At 36.2% G+C, this 27,589-nt stretch overlaps 1 protein-coding gene across 1 annotated transcript in view; it reads right to left on the reverse strand.

Annotated features, from left to right (window-relative positions):
- The window catches only part of MICU2 (mitochondrial calcium uptake 2), a 166,939-nt gene that overhangs the window by 51,614 nt on the left and 87,736 nt on the right, over positions 1-27,589 (reverse strand). Inside the window, 2 exon segments of the mRNA XM_036747578.1 lie at positions 6,737-6,821; positions 6,913-6,944. Of these exon segments, the coding sequence (XP_036603473.1) occupies positions 6,737-6,821; positions 6,913-6,944 (117 nt within the window).

A 27,589-nucleotide genomic window follows, 5' to 3' on the forward strand; every position in this document is an offset into this window, starting at 1 on the left:
TTTTAATTAAAAAAAGTTGACTATATATCATTCTGCTGGTTTTATCTCTGAGGTTTTTTATACTTTAAGCTTCTTAAAGGAAATACTAAAAACTAAATTAAAGAAAAAAGATTTTTTTAAGATTCTACATTTATGCAATCATCCCCTCACTCCCCCCCCACCCCAACCAGATGCTTCTTTTCATTCAAGGCCCACTTCAGTTGTTACCTTCCCTATTATGGCTTTCAGTTGAAAGTATTCTTTCAGTTTAACTTTCTTATTCTGCCTCTATTTAAAATCGTACTCTGATGCCTCATCAAGGTATGAAGGTGACCTTGGGCCAGACAAGTGAAGCACAAGATATACCAAGTTCTACCAAGTTAGAAAGGCCTTGTGCATGGGGATGGTGATGGACAGCCGCATCTGAGGAAGAGCCTAGCTAAGTTCAAGAGGTTCATCATCAGATTGGCTGAGAAAAGGCACATTTTCTTTTTTTTTGCTCATAAGTCTGGAAGATTGTCTACTAAGTTCTGGAAAGACATGACCTATGTCAGTTGAGTGAACTCCCAGATGAAGTTACAGATACTTGAAGTATTAGAATGTTTCAAAATTCTGAGCACAAAATATAAGATTATAAATATTTGTATAAATATAATTTTTAAAAGGACAACTAAAGGCAAAAAAATACAACTGATAATATTACCTTGATATGATTTCAGTTTTTTAACTTTTGATTAGATTTACCTATTTCAACTCAGTGACTGCATTTCATATGCAAACACAGGAAGAATTTATGTTTTAGTCAATGTGGGCAACTCCCAATGTGGCATATTACAAGCCAACTATAACTTGGTAGGTAAGAACCAGGGAATTTCTAGAGGAATACAGAAGTTATGTTACCTGCCTTGGGTCACACAATAAGCGATAGAGGCAGGATTTGAACCCTAGTCTTCTTTATTTCAAGCTTTGTACTTTGGCTATTATGCCACTTTGCCTATCATTTTATAACAAGGACCAGATCTGTGATTTTGTTGATATTGGGCAAACCTGGATGAGGAAATTCTGCTAACATAGGCTAGTATCTTCTCTGCAACTTATAATTTAAGATATTAGGGTCAAAGTCAAATAGAAATCTTACATAAGGATCCCTGTGGGCTGCATATTAACTTAGAAAATCACATATCATTATCTAAGCTCTACTGTATTTTTATTTATTTTATTAAATAATTCCTACTTAGATTTTAATCTGGTTCCAGTCACACTTGGGGGTATTGTGTCAGCAATGTGGCCAGCTGGCCATGTGTATTTGACACTTTTTATCTAAAAGTTGTCTAGAATAGAGGTCCTGAACCAGACCAAAAAATAATTGGGTAATATTTAACAAATTAAATAAAAACAATAAAACATACGTAATGTTAATATGTTTTATTTCTAATAAAGGTAGCCTGCAGGGATCCATATGTACAGTTTAGTGGCCCTGTTTCCATTTGAGTTTGACATCACTGGTCTAAGGCACTGAAAAGTTAAGTAACTTACTCAAGGTCCCACTGCCAGTATATCAAAAGGTAACCTTGAACTCAGTTCTTTCTTGCTCTAATGCTAGCTCTCTTTTCATTATACCATAACACCTCTCATTTTGTGAATAACTTAAATTGAGGTATATATGATAAAGTTACTCTCCCTGCGATAAGGACCTGGAGATGGATACGGTCAAGGAGAAAGTGATTCAAGAGCAACAGCCATTGAAACATGAAACTGAAAGATTGTGGAATCAAGGCTGCCTGTGGAGATGGGTAAAGACAGTGCGGGAAGGATGGTTTAGAAAAATTAGTAATATATCAAGGTTAAGTGATAGGTCATACTAATCCAAAGAGAAGATTTATTAGAGTGGTCTCAGAGAAGTAGAAGGCTATGTGGCCAGAGGGTGGAATTTCAGCTTATTTTAAGAATAATATGCCAGTGGTATGTAGCATAGTGTGTATTAAAAAAGACTGATGGTAGGTGGGCTAGTTTGGAGGCTAGCACAACAGTTTGGGAATGAGGCAATGAGGGGCTTAACTAGAGTGATTTTGGTAGGAAACAGAAAGGAAGGGATACGAGAGAATTTTTAAAATATGGTAATACATTAAATAGCACATTAAAGAAAGTATATGAAGTTAAAAATGATATCCATTTCTAGGAAAAATATTCTTTATAATCTTTGATAATAAAAATACTAAGCTTATTTACAGTTGGCCACTGGGAGGCAGGATCTTCAAGCCCTTTATATATGTAGAACTTCTTATATACCAAGAGGTTCAATTTATTTTCAAATAGTTAAGGATATAATGGTATTAAGTAATAATAATCTTATTTTTTCTGGTATAGATTCATAATTACAATTTCACTTCTGAGTATTCTGGTATTAGAATAGAACCAAACTAATATACTAATCAGGAAGAAGGTCAATCTGAAGCAATCAATTGATTGGTTATATGGTCCTTGAGAGTAGGGACCTCATCTTATCTATAATCTTTGCACCTCCCCCTCTACCTAGTACAGTGCTTTATATAGTAGACATTTAGTAAGTGTTTCTAAATAAATGCGTTTTCTCTTGTAAGTGGCCTAGTATTATTACAATCATATTTACACTATTAATTTGTATTAAAATCTAAAACAGAATTCAGAAATTAAAAATCAATTAAATCTGAATTAAGACCTTACTCCTCATGAAACTGTGCAGTATCTTCAATGATCCCAAGTCACTCCTTGATTTTTTTTTTAAAAAGCACTTCTTTTGTAAACAAGAAAGTGAAATCACAAAGGACTTATTAAAGTTGAATTGTTTTATTTATTTTTCTACATGGAAAGATGATGTGTGTAATTCATGAGATCTTTCTCAGCATTAGGGTAGTTGAAGAGAATATATATATATATGTATATATATATATGTATATGTGTATATATATATGGACAGGGCACAGGGTGAGTTGAATATGAAGGGATGATAGCTAAAAAAATAAAATCAAATTAAGGGATGAGAGAGGAATACATTGAGAGAGGGAGAAAGGGAGAGATAGAATGGGGTAAATTATCTCACATAAAAGTGGCAAGAAAAAGCAGTTCTGTTGGAAGGGAAGAGGGGCAGGTGAGGGGGAATGAGTGAATCTTGCTTTCATCAGATTTGACTTGAGGAGGGAATAACATACACACTCAATTGGGTATCTTACCCCAAAGAAAAGTAGGGGGAAGGGGATAAAAAAGGGGGACAGTAGAAGGGAGGGCATAGAGGGGGAGGAGGTAATCAAAAGCAAACACTTTTGAAAAGGGACAGGGTTGGGGCAGCTAGGTGGTGCAGTAAGTAGAGCACCTGCCCTGGAATCAGGAGGACCTGAGTTCAAATCCGGCCTCAGACACTTGACACATGTACTAGCTGTGTGACCTTGGGCAAGTCACTTAACCCCAACTGCCCTGCCAAAAAGCAAAAAACAAAAAACAAAAAAAAAAAAAAACAAAAAAACAAACAAACGGGACAGGGTCAAGGGAGAAAACTGAATAAACCGGGACAGGATAGGATGAAGGGAAATATAGTTAGTCTTTCACAACATGAGTATTGTGGAAGTGTTTTACATAATGATACATGTGTGGCCTATGTTGAATTGTTTGCCTTCTTAGGGAGGGTGGGTGGGAAGGGAAGAGGGAAAAGAATTTGGAACCCAAAGTTTTAAAAGCAGATGCTCAAAAAAAAAGTTGTTTTTGCATGCAACTGAGAAATAAGATATATAGGGAATGGAGCATAGAAATCTATCCTGCCCTATAAGAAAGTAAAAGGAAAGGGGATGTGTTGGGGAGTGGGGTGACAGAAGGGAGGGCTGACTGGGGAATGGGAGATTCAGAATATATGCCATCTTGGAGTGGGGCAGAGGGTAGAAATGGGGAGAAAACTCGTAACTCAAAATCTTGTGGAAATCAATGTTGAAAATTAAAATATTAAATAATAAAATATGTTAAGAGAAAAAAAAAGCACTTCTTTTAAATATAAATGTTCTCCTGTTGATATATGGCTGTGAATAATGGAATATCATGATTTATATAGAACTGAAATTGGAAATGATCCTAAGGGTAATGGAAAGATATACTGTGAGTGTATTTTCAATAATGACTTTCATGCAAAAAATAATTTAAAAAACACTGTTATTAATGACCAGGAAAGGGGTTTGACAGATAATGTAGTGAGAATGAGGGATGCCTCAGGGCTTCAGTGTTGCAGTAATACTCACAAAAGATTAAAAATCTAGTAGAAGGTTACTATCACATCGGCCTAGTAGGTCTTTTGTGGAGGATTTAGGGATGGGATCAAAAAAAGGAATTAGACTGATGAGAAGGCATAAAAAGATTGCGGATTTGTAGCAGTGGAAGGGAGATACCCACTAGGATGACATCATATATCCATTAACGAATCCCCTTACAGTGAGACTACAAAGAAGGGATCTGCCTAACAAAGACTTCTATATCCTAGTAAATAGTCGATAGGGACCAGCTAAGTGCAAGTTCTTTGTTGATATGGTACACTAAATTACCTATAACAAGTAATCCTGTAATAAATGATTCTTCAGTTTACCCATTTTCTATGGAGAAAGAAAAATCAACATTTACTAATTAATTAGTCTTAAGTAATTTTAGAATTTGTGATAATTTTGACAATAGCTTGGATGAAGTTTATTTTCATGCTATCTACAAAATTTGCTAAGCAAAATGATAATGTAAACAACACTATAGGGAACACTTTAAAATGACTCTACTTAAGATGAACTTTTAAACTGGCTTTCATAAAAATACATAAAACAATGTGCTGGTTGCAGATGGCTTCGTAGACTAGATCTGAAAGAGGCCTATGCATCAAAGCAATTTCCTAAAGAGTGTCCATATACTTATTAAAAAATAACAGCAGTGTGTTTCCTTACAAATATTACACCTAGCTGGGCATGTATGTATGTGGTGCATACTTATAACTGCTGCTAATGGAGGCTGCTGAGGTTGATCATTTGAGCTTGGGAGTTCTGAGCTGAAGTAGGGCTGAAGCCTATTGGTGCCACACTAGGTCTGGTGCTTATAGAGTAAGTGCCTGAGAGAGGGAGGCCACCAAACTGTAAATTGGCTCAGGTCAGAAATAGAGCAGGTCAGTGTCCACAGTGATCTAGCCTGGATGAGACAGTGAAATGTAGACTCAAAATTTCCAACTATCTCTATGTCTCTATTTCCATCTCTATGTCTATGTCTCTCTCTATAAAAGATACATACCTTTATATCTATATCTATGTCTCCTATGGAGTCCTGCATTAGAAGTCAAGAAGATCTGGATCCAAATTCTGTCTCTGGAACATACTAACTGTCTGATCTGGGGCAAATCACTTAACCTCTTTGACCCTCAGTTTCCTCAAGTATAAAATGGGGATAATATTGGTTGTAGTACCAATATCACAGAGTTGTTGTAAGACTCAAATAATTTTAAAGTGCTATATAATTGTCAGTTCTTATTGTTCGGCTATTTTTTTAATGTAGCTATAAGAGTAGTCCACTCTTAAGGTCACGTATAATAATAATAATAACTAATAAGCAGTAGCACTGATATAGCATTTTACGGTTTACAAAGCACTTTAGAAATATTATCTCATATTATCTTACATAACCCCGGGAAATTATTTTTATTATTTAATCCATACAACCACCCTGGAAAACTCCTGTTATTCTCATTTTACAGTTGAAGAAAGTAAGCATGAGAGAGGTTAAGTAACTTGCCTAGGGTCACACAGCCAGTAAATATCTGAGGATGGATTTGAACCTAGATCTTTCTGATTACACTGCTCTTCCTAGTTGCCTCAAAATGTGACCTAAAATGTCCTTGATGGTACTTTTTCCATGCAAAATATGGCTATATCACACAGATTATTATCCTTTAAGTTAAAAGACTAATGGAGAAGCTTTGATTAGTCTTATTTGTAAGTCTTCAAATGATATTTCCTAAAGCAAACTTTTTTTTTTTCTAAAGCGGTCCTTTTTCTATTTTAAAAATTCAGTTTTATTTTATTTTCAGTTCCAAATTCTGTCCCGTGGTATCCCACCTCTCCCACCTATTGAAAAGGCAAGAAAAACAAAACCTACTTTAAATATGTACAGTCAAGCAAAACAAATTCCCACATTAGCCATGTCCAAAAAAAATTAAAGAAAAGAAAGAAAACAGATTTCAAAGTATACTCTATTAGCTCTCTATCTGGAGATGAATAGCATGTTTTACATGACACTTTTTCTGAATTATATGAGAATAAAGACAGATCATACTTCTAAAGTAGATGGTTATGTATTCAAAACCATTAGCAGTCTAGCTTAATGTTGCCTTGATGAACATTCAAATTCAATAAATCCATCAAACATTAAGAACAAATGTTCTCTTAATTCCTCTGAGGAAGAATTAAGGACTGAAAGAAGTGTCTAGAGGAGCTAGAAGCAATGGAGGAAAGTTCCTAAGACTAAAATCAGAGAGTAGCAATGTTGCCTCCCTTTATTCTCAAAAAACAGTCACAGGGATTGGGAGAGGTATTTCCCATTGAAGATTAATAAAAGTATTTATTACACATTTCATATTTATTAAACAATATTAAAATGTTAACACTTTGAAGGAATACATTTAGGTACATGTACAACCCCTACACAAAGTTTCTAAATTATCCTTTAATTACACAGAACAAGAAACTCCTGTACGTAGGAATTTAAAAGAAATAAACATTACCTTTATTACCAAGATCTCTAAAAAAGGTTGGTCCACTTTTATTCTTTTTTACTGCATCCAGTGCATCATTTATAGCCTTCAAATATACAAGGCGAAAACAGAGAGAATCAGTTAAAATTTTTTGACAGTTATATATCTTTTAAAAAGAAAGGAAAAACTTTGCTTACCTGTTTTGTTAGTTGCTTAATTGAGGCTTTATCTGTGGAAGAAAAGAAACATTATGTAAATATGAACATCATAGAAATTACTTTATCTTTGATCAAATTTAGTTGTATTGTTTTGAGATTTTCATGGGAAAATATCTGTAACAAATACAACATTTTAGGACTGGCATATTTTATGTACTCTCCCGCCCCAATTATCTTTAACACCTCCTAAGAAACAGAACAAGAGTGTTTCAAAAGAATAATAAACAGCCTGTTCAAATAAGGGTTAAAAGTAAAGCAATTTTGTTTAATGTTCTTAACACAAAATTATGAGTCAGATGCTACTTTTCTGCAAATTACTTTTTAATTTAATCCCTCTGCTATTTCACAGAAATACTATTGTAGAGTCACCTTTGAGTCTTTTTTTTTTCCTGTATTCTGGTTCAAAACAATCGACAATCCTTCATTCTTTCTTCATGATTATTAAAACTTAGAAGTTTTTTTGTCTCCACTGCAAAAAGCTAAGTTCATACTTTAAAAAAATCATTTAAATTTCTGAAATCATATTCTATGCTCCTCACCTTTCTAATTAGTTAAAAATGTCTTTGCTAACATAATCATCCTTTCTTGTTTCTAAATTTCATTTTCCATCACCTTCTAAATATGTTTAAATTTCTTTATTTTTTAGGATTACATCCACTGTTTTTCTTTCTTCCTCCTAGCTCCATTATTTCCACTAATTAAGGCTACTTTCTATTTGCAATCATTGTTTCTCTTACTTTGTCCTATTTTTAAAATTTTCCCTGGACACCTCCCATCACCTTGCCATGAGTATATGGATAACGTATTTTCCTCCTTTCTCCCAAATTTTTTTATGAATTTCTATTCTGAACCATCATAGGATTTCCCCCACTTAAAGCCTTCGAATACATGGCATTGGAACTGGAATTAGAAGTTTTTGAATCTACTGAATACGTAAATCTTTCATCATTCTGTCTTTCCATAAGCCTTGTAATTCCCTAAACCTGTTCTTCACTTTCACTGTGACCTTCATCTCTCTACTGCATTGTACTATGGCAGGCCATTACTTACATACTACCTATACTTTTCTTCTGCCCTATCTTGACCCCTTGGTGAGCCAACTCAACTCTACATTATATCTTTGAATCTTGAAGCCCCTTGTTCCCTAGTCCTACTGCTATTCATACCTGACAAACCTCAACCCTGGTTTATCCCACCATCATTTACTCCTATTCACATGTTGCTAAACAGAACTGGGAGGAAATCATGAAACTGTATGGATCTATACATCCTGCTGTAATCTCCTCTCTGCTCCAGGCTCATACCACTAACTACCTATTCAACATTTTGAACCAAATATCCTTCCGGAGCCATTTCAATCTCACTGTCTTTCCCCTTAAACTCACCACTCTTCCATACCTCTCTATAACTGTTGAGGACACTATCATCCTTTAGTGTCTCCCCCAACGCCTTACCATCAAAATAGGTCCCATATATCTAGTCAGTTGCCTCATTTGTCATTTCTAATCTACATCTCCTCCTCTTCATTTGTACAATTACCACTCTGGTTCAGGTCTTTATCACCTATCACCCGGCCCATAGTTTCTTCTAACTGGCCTCCCTGCCTCAAGTCTCTCCCCACTCCAATCCATTTTCAACACTGAAAAGACAAACCAAATGAAGATTCGTGAGGAATTTGGCAGGTAATGAGACACTAGAAGAGGATTTATCTTCTTATGTAAAAATAATTTTTTGGGAAAAAAGACAAAATGTTTCTCTTTTTCATCCTATGAATCTCCCTGTTTTTTTTTTTTTTTGCCTTGACTAAAGGTGTTCCAAGACACCCTTCCCTACTCACAAAAGGTCTCTGCTACCCCCTTGGGGTAAAATTGTAGAGTTCAGCGGGGCCTTTTTTGTAGTCAGAATAATCAAGCAATCTCTCTCATACCTGTTTTGTTCTCCCATTTCACCTAGCATGATGGATTGCAAAAGTGGGTACTTAGTAATGACTTGTTAGACAAGTATCACTAAAATTAGTTTCATCATTTTAAAGTCATGCTGTCTCTTGTGTCTGTATGACATATATCACACATATACACACACAGATATATATGGAATATGATAAAGATGAGAATGAAAATCTACCAATGGAAAGTAAACCTATAGTCTTAAAATAAATTTGTGAAGTTTTATTGGAACAAGGATAAAAGAATGGAAAATATGTAGGTTTTTTTTAACCTTGTAATGGAATTTTGGCTCAGGAAACAGACTGAATGTTTTTCAAAAGTCTCCACCTATTTTAGAGATTCCATCATGTGGTTTTCAATATTTACAGTGGAATCATGAAGCAAAAACCAGGTACAGGCACATCTTGTTATGGGCAGAAGGCCATTTTAATACTTAAAACAAGTAAGGCTGCATTAACAAATATCAAATCTAGATATTGGTCAAATAACTCTTTGCTTCTAGCCAAAATAAAGTTATTTGATAACTATGACTAACAAAAACATTAGTAACAGTTACTAATTTAACTTCAGTTTGCTGGAGGCAGTAGTGGTCTTTTGACATAAAAATTAGACAATAGAAGTATTTCCATCATCTCTTACTTTTACATAAATATATGAAAAATCTGGAAGCAGTACTGGAATTAGCATATGAAGATAGCTAAAATAGGCTAGTGTTATGTATGTTCTCAGTAAAACTAGGATTTTTTATACTATCAAAACAGGATTGAAACAACCAACTAAATCAATAACTGTCAAACCTACTGGTTTTTTTTTTCTGTAGCCACTGGTACTCATATACCTGGGAGCAGCCAATTAATACCTTTTGTAGAAGTGATATCAAAGTAAAAAAAAGAGAGAGAGAAATACAAAAGTATTATTTCCCCTTCCTTAAAACAAAACGTGGCATTGGGATGAAGATTCAGGGTCCCTGTAGTATTTTGCTTTAATGGGTATTTGGATGGTACTTAATGGCTACCAATGTAACTTGTAAATTATGAAAAGTGGAAGGTGGTTTTCTGTCTCTTGTGGTTGGGGGACCAAATAATGGGTTGCTCTCTTAGTAATACTCATTTTTAATTTTTCAGAGTCTATAATGCTCCATGATTTGTAGCCTACAATATAAGCACAATATTTGTATTTTAAAGAGGGGCAGCTAGGTGGTACAGTGGATAGAGTACTAAACCAGGAGTCAAGAAGACCTGAGTTCAAATGTGACCTCAGATTCTTTATTAGCTGTGACTTATGTTAAAAAAGTCACTTAACCTCTGTTTGCCTCAGTTTCCTCATCTGTAAGATGGGGATAATAATAGTACCCATCTCCCAGGGTTGTTGTGAGGATCAAATGAAATAATAACTTACAAGCACTTAGCATAGTCCCTGGCACATAGTAAGCACTAAATAAATGTTAGTTGTTATCATTATTATCAATTACGTTTCTTGGAGAAGTTTGAGATCTTTTAAGAAGCTTTAAAATTTTGTATATCCTTTAACTCAGCAATACAACTATTACTGATACTACTGTATCCCAAAGAGATTAAAAAAAAGACCTACATATACAAAAATATTTAGATCAGTTCTTTTTGTGGTGGCAAAGAATTGGAAATTGAGGGGGTACCTAACAAGTGGGGAATGGTTGAACGAGTTCCGGTATATGATTGTGATGGAATACTCCTGTGCTATAAGAAAAGATGAGCAGGATGCTTTCAGAAAACCCTGGAAAGACATGAACTGACACAAAGTGAAGGGAGCAGAACGAGAACTTACACACAGAAACAGCAATATCGTACAACGATCAACTGTGAATAACAGCTATTCTCAGCAATACAAAGATCCAAGACAATTCTGAAGGACCTATAATGAAAAATGCTATTTAGCTCCAGAGAAGAAACTGATGGACTCTGGATGTAGATAGAAGCACACTGTTTTTTTACTTTCTTTTTTTTCATCTGTGTTTTCTTTCACAACATGACTAATATGGAAATGTTTTGCATGAAAGCCATGTATAACCTTTATAAAATTGTTTGGCTTCTTAATGAGGTCGGAGGGGAGGGAGGGTGGGAGAAAATTTGGAACTAAAAATTGTAAAAAAAAAAACAAACCCAAAGGTTAAAATTGTTTTTACATGTAATTGGGAAAAATAAAATATTAAAATTTAAAAAAGAAAAAAAAAGCTTTAAGATTTTCTGAAGGCAATGGAACCCTCCTCTCCTCTTGCCTATTTGTACTAGCTATTTATACTTATGGATAAGCTCTACAGGTCCATTTAACTCTCCATTAAAGGGTTAATAACAAGGAAGGGACTTGTGATTTTATTGGTTCCTAGGGAAGAACTTCCTCTACCAATGTACATCAGCACTTTCTTTGTAATTTATAATCTTAGAGAGCTGCCTAGAGCACCGAGAAGTTAAGTGAATTTCCTAGGGTCACACAACCATTAAGTGTCAGAGATAAAACTTGAACCTAGGTCTTCCTGGCTTTGAGGCCAGTTTTCTACCAAACATAATAGCCATTCTTCATCTCCTTGTAGATGGTTAGGTCAAACTCTTCTGATGAATCATGGATCTCTTCCAAGAGCCTTCAATTTTCAGTGATTTGATGAAACTAGCAAAACGTCATTTGCAAACAGGAGAATCAATAGGACATGACTATCATAAGAAATCCATTTTCGATTTGGAATTCCTCTTGATCTCTTCCATGATAAAACTGTGTATCACAAATCTCCTTGTTTTATGCCTTGAATCAGAGGTTTGTCAAACACGGTTATGTCTGTCCTTGTATCTTTCAAGAAATCTCAAATAATGTTGCTTCTTTGCACCTTTCACCCACTGCTCTTACTTCTTACTGCTGGAACAAAATAAATTTAATTCTTACACATGATAGTCTTTTAAATATTCAAAGACTGCCATCATGTCACCCCTGCATTTTTCTTTTCCAAGCTAAACATCCAAATTCAGTGATTCCAACTTATACCTGAAAAGGAATCTCTTCTATAATATCCCTAATAAGATTTTTAGATCTCCTGCAGAAGAACTCCAAGGATTTTGAACTCATTACTTCCTGAAGCATTCTTTTCACTTTTGAAAAGCTCCAAATGTTGGAAGTCTTTCCTTATATAAAGCCAAAATTGTGGGTAAGAGTATGATTTTAGGGGGCAGAGCCAAGATGGTGGCTGGAAAGCAGGGACTTGCTTAAGCTCTTCCCTGGGTCCCTCCAAACACCTATAAAAATGGCTCTGAACAACTTCTAGAGCTGCAGAACCCATGAAATAGCAGAGGGAAGCAGGGCTCTAGCCCAGGACAGCCTGGATGGTCACTGGGAAGGGTCTATTGCACAGAGCTGGGAGTGGAGTGGAGCAGAGCCCAGTGTGGGCCATGCCAGGACCAACCAGACCAGGAGCTGGGCAGAACAGGCCTAGCGCCCTGAATCAGTGAGCTGTGGCAGTTACCAGACTTCTCAACCCACAAACACCAAAGACAACAGGGCAGGTTAGTGGGAAAAGCTTCTGGGACAGAGTGAAAGGAGTTTGCAGTTGGCCACTGCCCTGGGGGTAGCGGAGGTGGTGTAGCTCTGAGGCTGCTTCCAGAGCTGCAGCTGCAGTTGCTTCAGGCCCACCTGGTGGGAGGAATTAGGCAGCGGATTAGAGTGGGAGTGCAAAGCCTGCTTTGCCCTGCCTGATCTGGGCCTCAATCCTGGCTGGTGGTTCTTGGGGGAGAAGGAGAGCTGGTGTGGCAGAGCTTGCTGTGTAGAAGTAGCTCTGAAAATAGCAATGCAGCCCCTCAAGCTTGGGACAAAGTACTCCTGACTCTACAAGTAGTCGTACCCTGACAAAAAGCTTGAGGGTCAAGAAGTTGGTTGGAAACATGAACAGGCAGTGAAAACGAACTCAGACTCAGACTTTGGAATCTTTTTCTGGTGGCAAAGAAGACCAAAACATACAGCCAGAAGAAGTCAACAAAGTCAAAGAGCCTACATCAAAAGCCTCCAAGGAAAATATGAATTGGTCTCAGGCCATAGAAGAGCTCAAAAAGGATTTGGAAAAGCAAGTAACAGAAGTAGAGGAAAAATTGGGAAGAGAAACAAGAGTGATACAAGAAAACCATGAAAAACAAGTCAATGACTTGCTAAAGGAGACCCCAAAAAATAGTGAAGAAAATAACACCTTAAAAAATAGACTAACCCAAATGACAAAAGAGTTCCAAAAAGCCAATGAGGAGAAGAATACCTTGAAAGGCAGAATTAACCAAATGGAAAAGGAGGTCCAAAAGACCACTGAAGAAAATACTAGCTTAAAAATGAGACTGGAGCAAGTGGAAGCTAGTGACTTTATGAGAAATCAGGATATTATAAAACAGAACCAAAGGAATGAAAAAATGGAAGATGATGTGAAATATCTCACTGGAAAAACCACTGACCTGGAAAATAGATCCAGGAGAGGTAATTTAAAAATTATTGGACTACCTGAAAGCCAGGATTAAAAAAAGAGCCTACATATCATCTTTCAAGAAATTATCAAGGAAGACTGCCCTGATATTTTAGAACCAGAGGGTAATATTGTCGCCAAATTCCAGAGCTCCCAGGCCAAGGAGAAAATATTGCAAGCAGCCAGAAAGAAACAATTTGAGCATTGTGGAAACACAATCAGGATAACACAAGATCTAGCAGCTTCTACACTAAGGGATCGAAGGGCTTAGAATATGATATTCTGGAGGTCAATGGAGCTAGGATTAAAACCAAGAATCACCTACCCAGCAAAACTGAGTATCATGCTCCAAGGCAAAATATGGACTTTCAATAAAATAGAGGACTTTCAAGCTTTCTCAGTGAAAAGATCAGAGCTGAAGAGAAAATTTGATTTTCAAACACAAGAATCAAGAGAAGCATGAAAAGGTAAACAAGAAAGAGAAATCATAAGGGACTTACTAAAGTTGAACTGTTTTGTTTATACTCCTACATGGAAAGATGATATGTGTAATTCATGAGACCTCCGTATTAGGGTAGCTGAAGGGAATACACACACACACACACACACACACACACACACACACACACACATATGCAGAGGCAGAGGGCACAGGGTGAGTTGAATATGAAGGGATGATATCTAAAAAAATCAAATTAAGGGATAAGAGAGGAATATATTGAGAGAGGGAGAAAGGGAGAGAGAATGGGGTAAATTATCTCACATAAAAGTGGCAAGAAAAAGCAGTTCTGTTGGAACGGAAGTGGGGCAGGTGAGGGGGAATGAGTGAGTCTTGCTCTCATCGGATTTGACTTGAGGAAGGAATAACATACATACTCAATTGGGTATGTTATCCCACAGGAAAGAAGGAGGAGGGGGATAAGAAAAGGGGGGACAATAGAAGGGAGGGCAGATAGGGGGAGGAGGTAATCAAAAGCAACCACTTTTGAAAAGGGACAGGGTCAAGGGAGAAAATTGGATAAAGGCAGATAGGAGGGAGCAAAATATAGTCAGTCTTTCACAACATAAGTATTGTGGAAGGGTTTTGCATAATGATACATGTGTGACCTATGTTGAATTGCTTTCCTTCTTAAGGAGGGTGGGTGGGGAGGGAAGAGGGGAGAGAATTTGGAACTCAAAGTTTTAAAAGCAGATGTTCAGAAAAAAAGTTGTTTTTGCATACAACTGAGAAATAAGATATACAGGCAATGGGGCACAGAAATCTATCTTGCCCTATAAGAAAGTAAGGGAAAGGGGGATGGGGGGTGTGGGGTGACAGAAGGGAGGGCTGACTGGGGAACAGGGCAATCAGAATATATGCCATCTTGGAGTGGAGGGGAGGGTAGAAACGGGGAGAAAATTTGTAATTCAAAATCTTGTGGAAATCAATGCTGAAAACTAAAAATATTAAATAATAAAATATAACCTGCAAAAAAGAAAAAAAAGAATATGCTTTTAGTGGAGATAGTGGAAAAAGTGGTAGATCTGGAGTCAAAGGACTTGGTTTTATTCCTGGCTATGCCATTTTAGTTCATCTGTGACCAAGGTCACCTAACCTCTCCAGGCCCCAGTTTTTCCCACTATAAAATGGAATTGTTGGACTAGATAACCTCCAAGGTACTATCCACCTCTAAATTTATGATCTATGATCTAAAATCTGCCTATGTGTAACTGCTACCCATTCTCCTAAATTCTGCAACATGGGACACCAAGTAGGGAGTCTAACCAATATTTGAAAATAATCATTTTCCATAATTTTTTTTCTTCATGTCAAATATCCCCAGTCTGAGTTCAAATCCAGCTTTAGACCCTTACAAGTCGTATGACCCTTGGTAAGTTGCCTCAGTTTTCTCAACTGTAAGATGGGGATAATAACAGCAATTACAAGGTTGCTGTGAGGATCAAATGAGATAATATTTATTAAATCCTTAGCCCACTTGCTGGCACATAGCAGGTGCTTAATAAATGCTTGTCTCGCCCCTTCCTCCTCAGTTTCTTCAACTGGTTCTTTATAGTATGCTCTGTAGTGTCCAAAGATTTTTAAACAAATCTTTTAAAAATGCAAACAATCCATCAATTTTTCTGTTCTGAAAGTTCAGATTTTCTATAATGTTCACTTAAAATTGGAGGCACAGCTACAATTATTTCTTGGTCTGTACTTTCCAGGAAGCTTCTGGACATGTCCAACGTGTGAATTTTTTTTGACTAGGTACATTTGTTACAAAGGTTTTGTTTTTCTTTCTTCATGGAGTGGAGGAAGGTAACAGGGAGACAAAATAAATGCTTGTTAACTGAAAAAAAACCAAAAAACAACTTTATCTTTCCCAGTGCCCAGCAGAGTGTTCAAATAGTGTTAATAAATGCCCATTTTATTGAATTTGTTGAACTGAACTACAGACACATTTTTGAAAGTAAAAATGAGAGACCACCTGTCAAGAATATTCTTAATCAAGGAGACAAGTCTACAGATTTGTATTGGGAGATCATTTAGTGGACTTAAATTTGTTAAAAGCCTGCCTGACTGGAGGCAGACTGCTCAATTCCTACTCTAGTAACAACCCAAAATTTGTACCAGATGGAATAGCGAAGAAATCCAATGAGTATTGGATTTCAAGATGGCTGTCTGAACAGGAGCTAAGTTGTCTAGGTCCCACATAGCTAAAGTTCACACCAGACTACACAAGGATCAGGAAGTCCAGTGAGAATGTAAAGTGACTTCTTCCACTTCTGAACTGCACAAAAAAATCAGTCAGAAGTCTATGGGCACTGGGAAAGGAAGTCCTTGCCAGCCAACAAAGGCCACACCAGCACAGGGTAGCTTCACAGTGTGACCAGAGAACCAGGGACATCTGTTCTAAGGCACCAAGAGTAGAAGGCTCCCCTAAGTAAGTACCAGGGTTGTTAGAAAGACCCAGGATGGGTACCTTGGAAGTCCCAGGGAGTAACAACAGGCAGTGAACCAGTGAGATTCAGACCAGTACATTCCAGGTGACAGGTTCCTTGCATTTTGTCCTGAGATATCATAGAGGGCCTTGAAGATCTAGTGCTCTCAAACTCAACAAGTGGGGGTGGGATGGGGTGAGGTGAGGACTGTGTGTGTATGTGGGAATAGGGCGGTGGAGACCACTGAAGGAACCCAGGAGACCTGGGTAAGACCAAACAGGGCTGATCATCCAACCATGACCAAAAGCACATTCAGTCCCTGGAACAAAGCCCTAGTTCAGAAACCAAAGCCAAAGAGATGAATAAATCAAAGAAAACACTGATCAGCATCCAATATTATTGCAAATCTAAAAATCTCCAAGAATGAGTAAGCTAATTCTGTAACAACTGCAAGCAAGATTCAAAGGGGAAAAAAATCAATTTTCTATTAGGACTGCAAGAATATCTAGAAGAAATGAAGCACAAGATAAAAAATGAAACAAAAGCTCTGGAAGAAAAAATTGGAAGAAGAATAATTAGCTTAGAAGAGACAAAGTGGTAAATCTTACTCAAGTAACGGACTTCCTAAAAACTAGAAGAGACCAAATCAATGACTCAAGATAATTTGGAGTTGAGGATTTTCTATATCTTTATTTTGTGTACCATGAATTTTGTTTTTTATATTTGAATAGTGCCCTTACTCTTAAGAGCTAAGGTATTTTATAGAAAAATACAATATTCTTCAAGCTGTACATAGCATGGAGAGAGCCAGAAGGGACAAAAAGCTGGCAAGTATAATTTGATGCCAAACAGCTTCAACAGTATCTTTTCAAAATTATGCAATGTTAAATCACAGTGAATCACAGAGTTGGGGTCACTTGAGGGAAGCTCAAAAGAGAACTTACTAATTGATGAAGATAGAGGGACATATATTCTCCCACTTTGATCAGTGAGTTGGGAGGAATGAGTGAAAGGGCAATAAGTGTTAGAAAGGCTAGCCAGGCGGGCTGTGCCATCTGGAGGGAGCCAGGTCTGATTGAGAGCCAGAAGATGGAAGGAGTGGGAAAAGAAAAGATTTAAAATTTAACTAGTGTAAAATTGAAAAATGATTCTATTTTGTTAAGGCTTCATCAAGCTAGAGTTAATATTCCCTTTGTAGTTCCTTTCTCCTTGTAAACTTTACCCACTACCCATATCCTGGAGAAACTTGTCTAGCTTTTGTTTTGTAACCTCACCCATTTTCTAGAGAAACCTGATTGATCTAAAAGGTCAAATCTCATCAATTTAAACTATGTAGCAACTTCCATACCCCCACAGACTAATCCTGCTACCTGGAAATTTTTGTCTTGTGACCTGTCTTAGCTGTGATTAAGGGAGTTTCAGAAGGGGAGGTCCAAATGACCATTCTGACTATATCATTGACAGCCAATTAGAAGGAGACATACCTATTTGGTCAAAATTTTGCTCTGTCACCTTGCTAATTGTTATAAAAGACTCTGTCAGCTCTCAGATCTTTGGTCACTGGGAGAGGCAACTGATGAAATTTATCAGTTATTGCTAACCTAACTAATAAATTGATCATGCTGGGAACTTTGTCTCTCAGAATTTCTCTTGTCATAGTTGGCAACCATGAAGGAACGAGGGGAGTGGGGCTGGTCCCTGAAGCAACCTCTGGGGGGGGACTCTAAAGTATTCTGGGGAAACTTTTTTCTGACATATTTCTCCACAGAGAATTGCACCACAATTAGAAACACACAAGACCTAGCGGCAGTGACACTAAAACACTACAGGTCTTGGAACAGTATATATTGAAGAGCAAAAGAACTGGGCCAAAAACATCGCACTAAGCAAAGTTAAGCATAATCCTGAATGAAAAAAAAAATGGACATCTAATGAACTGTCAGACTTTCAGGATTTTGTTTAAAAAAAAAAAACAAACCTGAACTTAATAGAAGATTTGTCATATAAAAGCCAAAAGAAATATAAGGTATATACCAAAGACTAACGACAAGGGACTCAATAAGGACAGACTATTTACCAATGTATGTCGAAGGTTGTTATTAATTGGATAGTTCCTAAGAAAAATTGGGGTAGACCTGAATGTGATATGACTTTAAAAAGTAAAACTGTTTAGGAACAGCTTGAAAGAATAATTATCTTATACAAATGAGGTGCAAGAAGAAGAACTGACACAGAGGAATTAGATGGAGGAGGAAGGGCCATTAGTTCTGGAAACCTACTTTTATCAGGAATAGGTTCAAGAGGGAACAATACATATATATCTAGAAGAGTATAAAAAAAAGCCTTCTAAATTCAGAGAGAAATAAAATGCTAAGGGGATAGGAAAGGGGGGAGATGATAAGGGAGGGATCTCTGGAGGGGAAGGTAAGACAATATGTTAAAGGGGAGAGTGTAAAAGGGTGTTTAATCCTCAGCTCAAGGATAAAATATTAAAACCAACAAGAATAAAACAATTTAAATGTAATAGTGCCACAATTAGAATCACACAAGACTTAGCAGTGAAGACATAAGAGGACTGCAAGTCTTGGAACACTATATATTGAAGAGCAAAAGAACTGGGGCTCTGGCCGAAAATATCATACCCAGAAAAGTTAAGCATAATCCTGAATGAAAAATAAATGGCCGTGATCAGCTGTCAGATTTTCAAGCCCTTGTTAAAAAAACCAAACCTGAATGTAATAGAAGATCTGACGTAACAGAGCCAAGAGAAACTTAAGGCACTATCAAAGGTACATATCAAAGACTCATCATAAGGGATTCAATAAGGACAGAACACAAAATGTATGTCTAAGATTCTTATTAATAATTGGGTAGCTCATAAGAAAGACTGGGGTAAATCTGAGTATGATATGAACTTAAAAAGTAAAACTATTTAGGAACAGCTAAAAAGAGTAATTATTTTATACAAATGAGGTGCATGGGGAAGAATCTACACAAAGGAATTAGATGGGGGAGGAGGGCTGGTAGTTCTGGTAACTTACTTTCATTGGGAATGAGTTTAAGAGGGAACAAAACATACATACATACACACACACATACATACATATATTTAGAAGAGTATAGAAGTCTTCTAAATTCAGGAGAAATAAAATGGTAGGAGATAGGGAGGAGCGAGAGGATAAGAAAGGGATCTTTAAAGCGGAGGGTGAAGGAACAGGTAAAAGGTGGGGTACAGAATGGTGTTTAGATCAATGGGAATGGGAGGATAAGGAAGGGATCTCTAGAGGGGAGGGTGAGGGAATAGATTATAGGGGGCTATAGAAGGGTGTTTAGATTTATGGGAAAGGGAGGATAGGAGAAGGACCCTTGAAGGGGGGTAGGAAAATAATAGGATGGCAAGCTAGCAGGTAGAAGTAACTGTAGAGGAGACAGGAGGGATAGGAAACAAAGAGATATGCACAAACATAAAAACAAGGATCAGGAGTAGAATGTATTTGGGAAAATATGTCTATATGTATATATTTACAGCTATAGAGAAATATATCTGCACTTAATTGTAGCCTTTGGGGGGAGGGGGAGGGAAAAAAGAACAAAGTAAAAAGGGGCACAGCAGAGAACAAAAGAACACTTACAAGGAAGCAAAGAAAAGATGGACAGCTCTCAACATAACATGTTGTATTTATCAAATTTATTGTTACGTATTTTGTCTTTTTTTGTTTGTTTGTTTTTGGCAGGGCAATTGGGGTTAAGTGACTTGCCCAAGGTCACACAGCTAGCACATGTCAAGTGTCTGAGGCCAAATTTGAACTCAGGTCCTCCTGACTCCAGGGTGGGTGCTCTACTGACTGCACCACCTAGCTGCCCCTATTGTTACATATTTTGAATCCTCTCTTTTGTTCTGCTATGCATGTGACATGCTTTCCCTACCCCCCTTTCTTACTTTGTATTTAAGTTCCAATATCTAAGTTTATGATAAGTTTTTGTTTCTTTTCTCTATTCTGTATTTGTGTTCTGGTGTTTGAGTCTAAAATAAAAGTTAAAAAAAGAAGGGTGTTTAGATTTATGGGAATGGGAGGATAAGGGAGGGATCCTTGGCGGGGGGTAGGTTAAGTAATAGGAGGGCAAAGTAGCAGGTAGAAGTAAAGTAGAGGAGTTATGAGGGATAGGAAATAAGAGATATGCACAAACATAAAAACAAAGCTCAGAATTTGTTAGAGAAAGTATATGTCTATGTATTATGTAAGTATATGTATGTATATGTATGTATATGAGCATGTATGTATCTATATCTTTATATAAATATAACCATGCTTAACTACAGCCTTCAAGGGGAGAGGGGAAAGGAAAGGGGAAAAAAGAATAAAGTAAAAAGTTCCCAGCAGAGAACAAAAGAAAACTTCCAAGGAAGCAAAGTTGGACCGCTCTCAACACAATACATAATAATTACATAGGCTTTCTTGAAATGGAAATTTATTGCTATATATTTTGAATCTTCTCTTATGTTCTGTTGTGCATGGGACATGCTTTTTTCCTTTTCTTATTTTGTATTTAAGTTTCAATATTTAAGTTTATAATTTTCATTTTCTTTTCTTATTGTGTATTTAAGCTTTAGTAATACAAAAAAGAATAGTATGTATGTGTTAATTTTTGATTTAAAAGTTTTCAATGGGAGATTAAAAAAATTAGCTGGCAAATGCTTCTCTGTGTCTGTCTTCTCTTACCTGGGGCTTTATCAGCCCAAGGAGAAAGAGCAAAAAAACTTTCTTCTTGAGAAGTACTCTCTCTTCCTGACTCTGGCCAAGTCAGGGAGGCAGACAAGAGAAACACAGATAAGAGGGACAGGGATCTTTTCCCCAATCTGCAGAAATTTATGGCATCATAAACTAATCACAGACTAAAATGTAAGTTCTCTACTATGCATTTCCAAATTGTGTTTGAATGTTTTAAAAAATGCTGAAATGTTTTAGTGATTTTTAACTCCCTGTAGAATTTGTTTTAAAGAAAAATAAGAATAGAATTGTGAAAGGTGCAAGGAAACAACACTTAGATCTCTTCTCACTCCTTGCCTGGAAAGTGACAGATTTATTGTTTTAGTGCAGAGGGAAGGTGATTTCACTGATTAGAGAAATGGGAACTGAAGCTAAATTGACAGTATCAGTGAGATTCCAAAATGAAGAGAAAAACAAAAAACCTAATAGCTGTGTCATTTAAGAGCTGTCTATTAACTCTTTCCTGGTTCACAAAAAAGAGAAAAGTTTGTGTAAATTAGGGAACTAAAAAGTAAGTTTTATTAGAAGTATCTAATTAGATACTTGGGAATTTTACAAACTAACTTAAGTACAAACCAATTTAGAAAGTAATTTTTAAATTGGTGTGTATTTTTAAATTAGAAATTTTGCTATTAATTGTATTAGACTATGAAATTCAGGTATGGATATTAATTGGAATAGATTTGAACAATTTGTCAAGAAGAAAATGAGAGTCCTACCCATTTTGATGATAAATAATGTAGAAGTGCTAGGTGGGATTAGGGATTAGAATCATCCAAACTACGTGATGCAGAAATGTTTGATTAACTCTGCTTCTGTTAGTCAATTCCTGGCAAAAACTAAGTGTTAGATCTATGTTTTCTGCCCTATGTGACATGAGAAGGATGCAGATGAATTTAGGAGTACTGCCATATATTTATATGAGAGAAAGAATAAAGTAAGGGAAAAATCTGAATCAATATGTCCACCCTGCTTCATGAGAAGGGGTGGGGTGTTATATCCCTATGAGTTCTTCCTCCCCTATTTTACATCACAAAACTGCAGGTTAGAGAAGGGGAAGTTGGTTTGGGATAAATTTCAAAGCCAGTTTACATTCTCAATTTTAAGAACTGTCTTGCTTCTTGCCTATAGAAAGAGGAGCTTATTTAAATAGGAAGCAACTTGAATGTAAGTAAAATTTAATTTGGAAAAATGCTTTGTGTTATTTCTGTGAATGATATAACAGAATTTAATTGTTATTTGAATAGATCAGGTATTTGTAAGCTATAGGGCTGGGATCCCCTCTCCTGTGCCTCAACAGAAAAGATAAGCCACTGCGAACTTTCTGTCTTGTGTTCTGTGTTACAGACCTGTTAGATTTCTAGGTGTCACGACTTCTGCTACCCCTTCAGACTGCACCTAACATAAAGAAAAATTGTAAAGTGGCACTATAAATGAATTAGAAATTGGATAAGACCATGCATTTGTAAGCTCTTTAGAACCCCAAAGTACTGCAGTACTGCAACTACTTTAGAACCCCAAGAACAAATGTATTGCAATTATGAGATGGTGTAGAAAAAAATTTTTGTGCCAGATTAAAAGATGGGTTTTATAGTCTGGGATATGAAAGAGAGGAAGTGGGTTAGAATATGAAAGGATAAAAAGAAAGCTGTTTTGGAGGGCTTTAATCAAAGTCCACAGAAGGGATACATACATACCACATATGTGTATATATGTGTGTGTATGTACGTGTATATGTGTATATATAGATACATATAGATACATATATATATATATATATATATATATATATATAGAGAGAGAGAGAGAGAGAGAGAGAGAGAGAGAGAGAGAGAGAGAAAGAGAGAGAGAGAGGTATATATATGGGGGGAGTTTAAGCAAGTACAGTTTGAAAGTAAAAGGGATTTGGAGTTTTGCAAAGAGAGGTTTGAGGGAGGTTTTTGACATCGACAGTAATATATTTGCAACATGGAGTTATTTGAAGATAGTATACTAAAATTCCGTCCTTGAAGGACCTTTAGAAGAGTATATTTTAGTTGTTATATGAGGTAGACCCTAAAGAAGGGAATACAATACTGCCACTTTAAAACTTTGGCAGTAGACTGAGAGTAGTGGGCTCTATAATGTGAGTACTGGGTGTATGTGGCTCTTGGAAAATTGAGATTTTGATTTTGTGGTTTTAAATCCAGATTTGATGTGATAAAGGTCTGTCCGGAAACTAAATTATAATGTGGCTTGAAACTAAGGCAAAATATTAAAAGAGCATGGCTCAAGAAAAATATGAGCTAAAAATCTGGACTCTATAAATATGTTGGCTGTGTGATTTTAGACAAGTAACCTCATCTCTGTTTACTTCAGTTTACTAATCTCTAAAGAGGCTGTTATAAGAATCACATGACTGTGAAGTGCTTAACAGAAGACCTGGCATATATTAATCACTATGTAAGTATTTATTTGTTACTTTAATTGAATGCAATTGTTTCCATATTGGATAACTCTATACTGGCTTCTTAGATGTAATAAGATGGATGATTTTCTATGTAAGATAATTTGGAAATGCATTTGATTGATGTCATCTAACTAGCAATAAGTTTTGTTTCATGTTTTAAAGTCATGATATTGTGAATGTTATTATTGTGTTTCTAACTCTTCTGGTACTGTGATTTTTGAGAACCCACCGTATGAGAAATACTGTTAAGGAGTTAATACAATTGTATCATTAGAAAATTTAACTGTTAATCTGCATATTGTAAATTATTAAGGCTATTGTTATGATGTTAAAACCTATGAAGTATTTAATTGGGTATATTTTAAAAGGTAAGGATAATAATTACTTCATGGAAAAGGAAAAAGAGAGACAGACTGTATTAAATCTCTTTATTTGTAAACTTGCCAGGTTCCTTGGGACCATCTGTTTGGGCAAGATCATAAAATCTTATTAGCCCTGTGAAAGAATTTGTGAACTAGTTTACTGAGAAAATGGGATCCCCTCTTCTATTACAGACAAAAGGCGAGGGTTGCGGAGATTTACAAGTTTGTTTATAGTACAGCAGTGATTTATGTGATGATTTGTGATAATGAAAATTATGAAGTTATACCTGGAATAGTATATATTGAAGTTACATCTTGACCCAACTTATTCTCAAAAGACTCCACTCTTAAAAGATTTTTGCCTTAAGGGGTTAATACACAGTATCTTCAGCAATGGATATTTGTTAGTCTGGAAATTTACAGTAATTAGTGTTTTCCTGAATCTTTTGATCACATATTCACTATCTATGTGAAATTCCAGAATGTTATTATTTTCTTAATTTCTAATGACTGGTTTTTACATCAGGATGAGTTTAAACTTGACAAGAAAAAAAATAAAGAAGGATGTTGAATGATTTTTTTTGAAGACCTGGTAAACTTTTATTGCTAAATAACTTATTAAAACAACATGAAAGTAATAATAACTGTATCCAGCTCTAAGCTATGATTATTGAGACTTTGTAATTTCAGGTGAAATCCTGTGGGACTATAATCTGATAATGTCCTGAGTTTTATAATCAGGTATAGGGAAATGCCACTAGCTGCTTATGGGAGTCCAGCCTGAGCATGAGGTGGAACTTTGCTATATGATTGGCTGTTCAAGTCTTACCTGAAAATCAAATAGAGCTAAGGATGCTTTAACTGTGCCTTAGGTTTAGGCCCAGTGGACCATACTATTATAACCATGTCCTTGCTTCTTCCTCTTATAGGAAATCTCTATAACCAGGGAAAATAAAGCTTTAAAAAATATAATAAATTTTGTTTTTGCAATACTGTAGTACCTCTGAGTTACTATAACAGGATATAAAGATGAAAGAGCTTATTGTTTTCAATCTGAGTTGATAGGCAATTTCATATCCTAAGTAAATGAGTGTTTGAGCTTGCTAACAGTTATATATATTGCTGTATAAGATAAGGCCTTAGAAATATCTCTGAATGATATGGGGAATAATCAGACAAACATGAAGGACTTTGTGGGACAAAGATATAAATCTATTAATTAGTACAGTTAAAAAATCTGTTGAAGCTCATTTGAGATATAAACTGTCCTCTGCATATAATCTGGGATTAAGTACTTAGTATATTTACACATTGCATCTCAAGTCTTTCGCTGTCAGTTACAACTGAAGTTAAACAAGTATCTTTCAAGAAAATCCATTTGTATAGCCAATGAATTTAGGAATAAAAATCATCTACTTACAAAGAGTGCTGATGGCTATGTACTCATGTTTAGGATTAGATCCCTAACTTATCTCATCCTCCTAAGAGGGGAAATTAGCTGAAGTAGAAAATTTTGGGAAAGCAACAGAAGCATTAAGATCAGATATATGTCAAATATAAATGATTCCAATCAGATATACAGGCCTTGAGCATGTTCTAATAATAAGTTCTAAAAAATGGATTCAGGACTTTAAAAATTGGGTTCAAGACTATATCTAAAACTGTATTATTTGCCTTCTGCACAAGCCAGGCATTTTCTGCTCCCCTGTCTCCACCCCTCTTTAGATTCTTATTTTAAAAATTTTCAGAGTTCTGCTTTCTGTGGTGCTTTAAAATGTTAAGTTTTTTGATTTCTCAACTGTTATTAAAATTTCCTAAATATATTGTGTTGGTAAGCAAAATGGGCTCCTTAGCACTTAGTTCAACAAGTGCTCTTGAAGCGTCTGGCTTTTGTTTGCTTTGAGTAATTCAGTGTATTTCATTGAGTCTTACTAAGTGTCCAAAACCCTATTAGGTGTAAAACCTGTGTGGGTGTGGATTGGCAACTAAGGTGGGGCCCAACGTGGGGCTAACTCCAGGGAGGGCCTAGTTTACATGTCTGGGACAGCAGAGGCTTTTAGACCACATGGGTTTAAGTCTCCTCTTTGTGACAATTCTAGGTCACGTGGGTGAGTCGCATGTGTGACTCACCCCTGATGCTGAAAAAGATATAAAACCAGGGGTTAGCCTCCTCTTCCCTGGAGAGCCTACCTACAGCAGTGGTGTGACTCTGGGCCAGCCCTTGTTCTGAGCTCCTGGGCTGAACCTAGATGTTGGTAACTATGAATCTGTATTTGGTCTGTTTGTTGATGTTTGACATTTGTTTGCAATTTGCTCTGAAGTTCAGTGTGCTGGTCTCTTCCCCTGAACTAAGTGAATGATATTTGTATGCTGAATTAAAGTAAGCATGTCAATCCCTTCACCTTGCTTTCCTTATTAAAGCAGATCAAAAGAACCTGTGCTTTTGCAGCATGTTGGCAGCTTTCTGGGTGCTGGTTGTAGGTGGATCTTACACCCTCACAGAAGCTGCTAGCTGGATTGTTGAAACATATATCAACATAACAATTCACTAACTTACATCACAGGGCATTTATAAGCAGTAAAACTAAAGTATTTCCCTTCATGAAACTTAAATTTGAAATAATAAAATAAATGAATGCAAGTCTTAAAAAGTTAAATGGTAACAGAATCAATGTCAATTTAGAAAAGTACTCTTAACTTTAACTTGTATTTCTACTTTGGTAAATAGTTAGTCTTTTACCAGAAGGGCTCATCTTACAAGTAAGATCTTCATAGAGTCTTTTTAAGATTCTTCCTTTAACCTGTTGTTGGCAGTGTCTTTATACAGGGTTTAGATCAGAGGTTCCCAAACTTATTCGGCCTACTGCCCCCTTTAAAAAAAATTACTCAGTGCCCTCCTAGAATTCCACTTTTTTTTAACCCTTTAACAGTTTTTTCTTCCTGAAATTTGCATCATTTCAAAAAAAAATAAAAGTTTTTTAAAATGACACATCTTAAATTTAATAATTTATTATAAATTTTGTGGTTTTTTCCTGTACTGAAATTTTGATGACACAATATTACGTCGTGTAACTGTATAGTATCATATTGTAAACAAGTCGTCACACACACATATTCCTGCCAATGCATGCTGGACTTCCCGACAATGCGCAACATGCTCTCCTGCCAATACTTGCTTGTTAAGACCTGTTGGTGGGCCTGACCACTGACTGGTTATAACTTGCATTTTGTGTGTTTATTTGGAAAATAATGTAATCACTACAACTTTAACTCTGTTACACAACAGATGAAACATGTGCAAATGGGTTTTTGAATTTTCTTCTCTTTTTTCCTTATGCTTCCACTGCCCCTTTATTTTTATTCAATGCCACCCACTTGCATCTGAGGTTACTACCTCCCCGCCCTGGATAGTTCCAGCGGCACCTCCCCCTCCCCCAGAGGGCAGTATCACCCGATTTGGGAACCTATTGTTTAGATAAAGATAGAAACAGCAAAGCATATGTAAAAACAAACTCTCTGAAGTTTAAAGTGAACTATAGGTGCTCAATTTGATGTTCTTAAAGTTCCACTGTTAATAGGATTAAAACCATAATGTTTAGCTGATTTTCACCACATAAACTAGTTATTGAAAAAGCAAAATTTAAGAGGCTGTACTAAATTGTATTGAGTCTTGTAACTGGCAGATTTTAGTAGAATTATCTAAGAATCTCCACAAGTAACCTCAACCAGAGAAGCAGATCTTCTAGGAA

This window comes from Trichosurus vulpecula, chromosome 2 (genome assembly GCF_011100635.1).
Source record: "Trichosurus vulpecula isolate mTriVul1 chromosome 2, mTriVul1.pri, whole genome shotgun sequence".
Classification (NCBI taxonomy): Eukaryota; Metazoa; Chordata; class Mammalia; order Diprotodontia; family Phalangeridae; genus Trichosurus; species Trichosurus vulpecula.